The sequence below is a fragment of the Ammodytes marinus genome (assembly GCF_949987685.1).
Source record: "Ammodytes marinus genome assembly, contig: scaffold_89, whole genome shotgun sequence".
NCBI lineage: Eukaryota > Metazoa > Chordata > Actinopteri > Uranoscopiformes > Ammodytidae > Ammodytes > Ammodytes marinus.
The window spans coordinates 162,501-170,273 of record NW_027648041.1 but is presented as its reverse complement, the minus strand read 5'-3'; the positions used below and the strand labels follow the sequence as shown (position 1 = coordinate 170,273).

Below are 7,773 nucleotides of genomic sequence, written 5' to 3'. Positions count from 1 at the left end.
GGGATAAATTTGTTTTATTTTGTTATGTTTCTTTTTTGTATGTCCTTGTTGTGATGGTGTTTGTTTGTGTGTTGTATTTAAAAAAAAAAAAAGGCAAAACGACAATAAATAGACAGTATTGTGAAAAAAAAATAATATATATACCTTTACATTACATTTTTCTGACTCTATTCCACAGATTGCCAATAACAGCGGCTACATCCAGGTCGACTGGAAGAGAGTGGAGAAGGACGTCAACAAAGCCAAGAAGACGCTGAAGAAAGGCAGCCACCAAGCAGGACCCGAGATCAACTCCTTTGTCGACAAGGTAAAGATTGTTTGTAAACAAGCCTGACACGTTTTTATATACAGTGGGCGTCCTGGGGAAATGCACCGGTTGGAAGACCAAGAAGAAGAAGAAGTACTATAGAATAAATAACTAAATACATCTTCACCTCATCACTTGATATTGTGGAAAGACTTGAGGCAGTGGTGGATGAGGCCATCTTTAGTAACTATAGCTTCTTGTCCTTGGAGGCCACCGTAGCTTCTGTAAATTCTCCCCAAAGAAGAGAGGTTAGCGAGGGAGCGTTGACATCTAGAAACTCACCACTAGATGATGCTAAATACTCTGATATTACACACTGTAGCTTTTTAACACGGTGTGGATTCGATACAGTCATGTTGAGAGACATTAAAGGACGTATTGCTATTGTTTTTTTTGAAGGAAAAAGGAAAAAATAGGATAAAGTAAATTTTACAAATGCATCACAATTCTCAAAAATAATTTGAAATGTGTTTGCAAATGTCTGTTTTGAGGTTCGAAGTAAAATAAATGCAAGTATAAAGAGTGTGCTGTGCTTATATTAATTTTCCTTTATTTAACCTCGAAAGATCAATTGAGGGGTGACCCTCTTTTACAATGACGTCGAGTGTGTACAGATACACAATATACAATGAGAATACATAACAAGTTTACACACACACACACAACAACAATTTAAAACATTCAGATCAATTGAATGAGAGACAATAGCCTAATTAAAACAGTTACAAGTGTAGAGGGGCTGATTCAAAATAATAATTTTAAATTGGTTAACAGTTATGAGTGTATTTATTTTAATTGTATGTTGTAGGCTGTTCCAGGAGTCAGGGGCACTATGGCTAAAAGCGGTTTTACCAAGCTCAGACCGGGCATAGGGGACATATAACATGAGCATTTCAGTTGAGCGGGTTTGATAATATAACTAAACAATATATTTGATCTTTTTTCAGTCCACAGAGTTCGTGAAGAAGAACATCGTTGTGACGAGCAGTTTCATCGGTGGATTCCTGCTCGGTATGGCGTCTTAAGATTCAACCAATCGGATGCGTCGACGAAAAATCAGAGTATCTACGAAAAGTCACGAAAAACGAGATTTTGAATGTTATGGGGAAAACTACAGGGAGGAATCATTGCTGGATATTTTGACTGGAAGTAACCAAATGTTAAATCTTAGCTTGTTTGTGTTTCTGCATTTAAAGCTGTGTATACATCGGTGTTTCTGTCTTACTTTTAAAACTGTACGTCCACAATATAAAACACTGTGTCACATTACGTGGACCTTATGGGTTTTAACCTCTTAAAATAAATACTCCACTTCTTATGCAGGCCAAAAAAATAATAATGAATAATACATATCATAACAAACTATTCTATTGATAAAATGTAAAGGGCCGTCAGACTGTTGAAATTGTTCTCTAGGCTATATTTATTTTTTTGTACCTCAATGTTATCGTGTCACAAAATGAAAGCGTTTGCACTGTTATTGCTGCCTTGTTGCGCGCAATTTAGCCAAAAATAAATGTAGATTTAAAAAATTCACCCTAATTTTTGCAGGTGGCGCCCATTGACTCCCATTGTAATCAATCATATAGTGCGGACAGATATGGGATTATTATTATTTTGCCTTTTTTTTTTTTTTTTTTTAAGGAGTGCTGCATTGATTTGATGGGTGACGTCAGCCCTCCCCTGCATCTCTTAGCTTTGTTTTGGTAGATTGACTCTTCTGTTATGAAGGAAAGTGGTTTGTCTACTATGTGAGTTCAAAGAATAAACAATATAAACAATAGAAATCAGTGAATTGTTTCAAATTTATTTTTTACAATTTATATTATATGAAGTGTTGTTTTAGTATTCTTATATCACTTTATTCTGTGTCTGTGTCTTAAGAATTGGTCACATTTGTACTCTGTCTGAATCCGATACAAAGAGGAATTTTCCGTTCCAAATCACATACTCTTTCTTTTTCTATCCTACATACTACATCTGACCATAAAAAGAATCTAGTTAGGATGCAGTAGGCATACTATTGGGACATACTTTTACTTATTTATTTCATCATAGCATTGCGCCTTGATCTTGCCTCTTGCTTTTTTTTATCCGTCTCATCCCCGGTTGTTTTCATATGGTGCTCCGTCGACGTGATCTGGGTATTTCTAACCATACTAAATCTGGCCACAAGAATCGGGACATCCTAAATCTTTTTTTCTACCATACTAAATAGATAGATAGTGTGGGGATTTATTCTAAGGATGGTCAATGCCATAACTGTGAGGATTGGATACTTAACACACACGATACGATATATGGCAATAAAATGTCTAAATTTGGCGTGCTATGGTTGTGTGCCATGCAGTGTGACTGTGGCTCAGATGGTAGAGCGGGTCGGCCGATGATCAAAGGGTTGGAGGTTCGATCCCCGCCCTGCCACCTGTGTCATAGTTGTTGTGTCCTTGGGCAAGACACTTCACCCACCTTGCCTCGTGTGAATGTCGATAGTTAGCCTGCTGCTATCGGTGTACGAATGTGTGTGTGAATGGTAACGTGGGAAAGGAAAACAGGTCTCCCTTGAAAAATAGTCTTCGGTCTCAATGGGATTTACCTGTATAAATAAAGGTTTAAAAAAAAAAAAAGTGTTGACTGTCTACAACAACACTGCACGGCCATGTCCTTGTACTTTGGACCGATAGTGATTTAGGATGCCTTGACTCACTGCAGGTTTATGAGTGTATTATTACAGAGTGCTTTTACTTTCACTTATACAGTAGGCTAGGCTATGTGCACTGTATTTTAAACCTGCAGTGTGTAGAATTTTGGTTTTTATTTCCTAGCAGATTTTGTAGAAAATAATTATAATATCCATAAGTACATTTAATTTAGTGTATAATAGCTGAATTTCTTTTTTAGAATTATTATTTTTCCCCTTAGAAAGGGTCTCATATATGTCCATATTTGGACCAAGGCCTTGTCACCTCCATTTTGGAAGTGTCATAGTTGGAATGTCATCAGGTGCATTGTTTAAACTTTAGAATTGTTCTTGTCCTTGAAGGCCACTGTAGCTTCTGTTATTATTCTAAAGGGTTGGGGTTACCCAGGGAGCGTTGCATTCTAGAACTTTCTAGAACTTACTTGATGATGTCATATTACACACTGCACCTTTCAGATTAAGCCCAACTAAACTTACACAAGTAGGCCTGTGTTTGTATTAGTTTACAGCCCAAAAATATCTATAGACTACAGTGCAGTTATGAAGTTTAGCCTCATTTTGAATTCACATCTTTTCAAGTAGTAGGATACCTCGAACTGTTGTAGCCTATATTTTGTGTCAAATTTAAATTTTAGGAATAAAAACCTAGGCCTTGTTTTTTTGTGTGTAGGCTAATAGACACAAAACAGTCTATAATAATAATAATAATAATGGATTGGATTTATATAGCGCTTTTCAAGGCACTCAAAAACACTATAGTCTAATAAGTGTCTCTTGCTATGATGGTTTATGTGTTAATTACTTTATTATCAGAGCATTGTTTTACTTTCACTTACACAGTAGCCTATGTGTGGCCTCCTATAATTAATGAAGTAGCCTACCTGTTCTGAAATTTGGCCTATTTGTGTTTTTAGTTTTTTTTTTTAATAGTTTTTTTTTTAACTCTTATTTTACCAGGAATATTCTCATTGAGATTCAAAATATCTTTTTCAAGAGAGTCCTGGCCAAGAAGGAGATAATAAAAAAATAAAAGTTTCACACTCAAAACTAGACACAAAACACAGTTCACAGGCATTGTAGAGCGTGCCAAAACATTATCAAAATGTGTCAGCCTATGAGACAGTTAAAAACATGTCTCTGGACACGTGATACATCTTTTTAAATAGTAAATTAATTGTTTATTTTTCACTCACATTTTTTAAATCCACTTGAATATCAAAATAAAATGTTTTTACGACAATTTTAGGAGCGAAAACTGAAAAATATTTTGTTACGGTGGTTGCTACGAGACGTCCCCAAAACAAACCGCGTCCATGGTAACCAACAACATGCCGTTGGGAAATGCAGATCAGCTGAGTTAAAATAAGTTAAAAAAATCCCGAATTTGTTTGAACTATTACACAGTCATGGCGTTACCGTTTCTACCCGGGAACTCCCCCAATAAACGGGTAAGATTCACGACATTTGGTTTATTTCACATTAACTGTTGACTACTTGCTGTAGTTTGGTTTTGCGAGACTAAACTGTTGACTATTGCAAGTTGAATTTAGCCTACAATATGCTAGTTGGCAGGTTAGCTACTCAGCTACGTGTGTGTAGGCTATATAGCAATTTAATAACAACAGATAGCCTACAACAAAATAATTTTAAATACAAATATAAATGGTCAATAATAATTGGAGTTATTCACTTTGTGGCTTATAGGCCTACAAACAGGAATTTTATCGATACAGGTGTTGCACCGAAAGCTGTGACCTGTCAGAATGTGTGACCCTAGAAGGCGCTGTTCTTATTGATTAACCCAGTCCCATAGTGAAATATAAGCTATGTAAAAACGTTGGTCCATTGCACAAATCGTATAAGTTTCTCAAAATTGGCACTGAAATGGTCAGATTGTTTTTTCAAAGGTGAATATCTAACCTAGTTAGTTACCCATCACAGTGAAATGTGTAGGCTGTACTTTTTTCCACTGCACAATCATTTTAAATTGGAAGCAAACAACTCAAATCTCTCATTGCAGGGCTGTTTTTGTGAAACTATGTTTTCAGCTGTGGACCAACATAAGTATTAAAACATTTCACTGTGAGACTGGGTTGTTATATGCCTACAGTCTATTGAAATCGGTTAAGAAATATGGTGTAGGCTACTGTCAAATGTAGGCTATTCTTTAGACTATTATTTGGTTATAATAGTTATGAGTTGAATGTAAAATAAGATATGTAATATGTAAATAGGTTTTTCTAGGCTATTATAATGTGAATACACTTCATTGTTGAATGTTTTTGATGTATTTTTAAATGGCCATTTGGGACTAAAGAGAAGCATGTTGTGTCCATAGGTCATTATAAGCTAATTATAAATAGCCTACATTTAATATTTAGTCGTTGTATCGTAGTACGCCCATTTCACTGTATGTTTTTCACTGAAATTAGTAAGCAAGTAATTAAGAAACATTTATTCATACAGCGCTTTCACACAGAGAGGGTCACAAAGTGCTTTACAATGTGCATAGAAAATAAAAGCATAGTAAAATACTAGTAATTACGTCTCTAAGAAAAAAAATAATTATAAAACACAACAGATAAAATTTAGCAACAAATAAAAGACAGCTCAAGTTCCCCAAAAGCTGAACTTCTGTTAAAGGCCAATGCAAAAAAAGTGAGTCTTAAGCAACCTTTTAAATTGGTCAACTTTACAGGGTTCCAGGTTCCATTCACTCACACACACAGTCATACAGTATACAGTCAAGCCCAGTAGTAACTTTAAACCTGCAGTGTGTAGAATTTGGGTTTTTATTTCCTAGCAGATTTTGTAGAAAGTAATTATAATATCCATAAGTACATTTCATTTAGGGCATAATAGCTGAAAAAAATGTTTTGAATTATTATTTTTTCCCTTAGAAAGGGTCTCATATATGTCCATATTTCTGCATATTTTGGACCAAGGCCTAGTGCCGCCATCTTGAAAATGTCATAGTTGGAATGTCATCAGATGCATTGTTTAAAATTTAGAATTGTTCTTGTCCTTGAAGGCCACTGTAGCTTCTGTTATTATTTAAAGGTGCAGTGTGTAATATGACATCATCAAGAAAGTTCTACAAAGTTCTAGAAAGTTCTAGAATGCAACACTCCCTGGGTAACCCCAACCCTTTAGAATAATAACAGAAGCTACAGTGGCCTTCAAGGACAAGAACAATTCTACATTTTAAACAATGCACCTGATGACATTCCAACTATGACACTTTCAAGATGGCGGCACTAGGCCTTGGTCCAAAATATGCAGAAATATGGACATACAGTATCTCACAAAAGTGAGTACACCCCTTACATTTCTTCACATTTTTCATTATATCTTTCCATGGGAGAACACTGAAGAAATGACACTTTGATACAATGTAAAGTAGTCAGTGTACAGCTTGTATAACAGTGTAAATTTACTGTCCCCTCAAAATAACTCGACACACAGCCATTAATGTCTAAACTGCTGGCAACAAAAGTGAGTACACCCCTTAGAAAAATTTTACAAATTGGGCCCAAAGTGTAAATATTTTGTGTGGCCACCATTATTTTCCAGCACTGCCTTAACCCTCTTGGGCATGTAGTTCACTAGAGCTTCACAGGTTGCAACTGGAACCCTCTTCCACCCATTTATGACAGCATCACAGAGCTGGTGGATATTAAAGACCTTGCGCTCCTCCACCTTCTGTTTGAGGATGCCCCAAAGATGCTCAATAGGGTTTAGGTCTGGAGACATGCTTGGCCAGGCCATAACCTTTACCCTCAGCTTTTTTAGCAAGCCACTGGTCATCTTGGAGGTGTGTTTGGGGTCGTTATCATGTTGCAATACCACCCTGCGGCCCAGTTTACGAAGGTTGAGTGCACGTGGTCAGCGTCGTACACAGAGGTTGGCTTTGGAAAATAGACGTATGAGTGCTGCCAGCATTGCTGAAGGGCTTGAAGGGGTGGGGGGTCAACCTGTCAGTGCTCAGACCATACGCCGCACTCTGCATCATACTGGTCTGCATGGCTGTCATCCCAGAAGGAAGCCTATTCTAAAGATGATGCACAAGAAACCCCACAAAAAGTTTTGCTGAAGACAAACAGACTACGGCTTACTTACTTAACAGACATGGATTACTGCAACCATGTCCTGTGGTCTGATGAGACCAAAATACATTTATTTGGTTCAGATGGTGTTAAGAGTGTGGAGCGGCAACCAGGTGAGGAGTACAAAGACAAGTGTGTCTTGCCTAGAGTCAAGCATGGTGTTTGGAGTGTCATGGTCTGGGGCTGCATGAGTGCTGCCAGCACTGGGGATCTACAGTTCATTGAATTCTAACATGTACTGTGACATACTGAAGCAGAGCATGATCCCCTCCCTTCATAAACTGGGCCGCAGGGCAGTACTGCAACATGATAACGAACCCAAACACACCTCCGAACGACCACTGGCTTGCTAAAGAAGCTGAGGGTAAAGGTTATGGACTGGCCAAGCATGTCTCCAGTCTTAAACCCTATTGAGCATCTTTGGGGCATCCTCAAACGGGAGATGGAGGAGCGCAAGGACTCTAATATCCACCAGCTCCTTGATGTCGTCATGAATGGGTAGAAGAGGGTTCCAGTTGCAACCTGTGAAGCTCTAGTGAACTACATGCCCAAGAGGGTTAAGGCAGTGATAGAAAATAATGATGGCAAAACAAAATATTGACACTTTGGGCCCAATTTGGAAATTTTTTCTTAGGGGTGTACTCACTTTTGTTGCCAAC

The 7,773-nt window shown here is 37.4% G+C and overlaps 2 protein-coding genes across 2 annotated transcripts in view; both read left to right on the top strand.

Annotated features, from left to right (window-relative positions):
* Nucleotides 1–178: 178 nt before the first annotated feature.
* On the top strand, nt 179–2,041 carry LOC307271151 (FUN14 domain-containing protein 1-like; the record flags this gene model as incomplete). The annotated part of the gene is made up of 2 exons (XM_080055024.1): nt 179–307; nt 1,255–2,041. Coding segments are annotated over 2 exons (207 nt in total), but the record flags the coding sequence as incomplete, so codon positions are not given.
* A 2,373-nt stretch (nt 2,042–4,414) lies between these two features.
* The window catches only part of LOC307271150 (EF-hand domain-containing family member C2-like), a gene marked incomplete at both ends in the record, with an annotated part of 33,571 nt that continues 30,212 nt past the window's right edge, over nt 4,415–7,773 (top strand). Inside the window, one exon of the mRNA XM_080055023.1 lies at nt 4,415–4,456. Within this exon, the coding sequence (XP_079911149.1) occupies nt 4,415–4,456 (42 nt within the window). The remainder of the gene's footprint in view (nt 4,457–7,773) is intronic.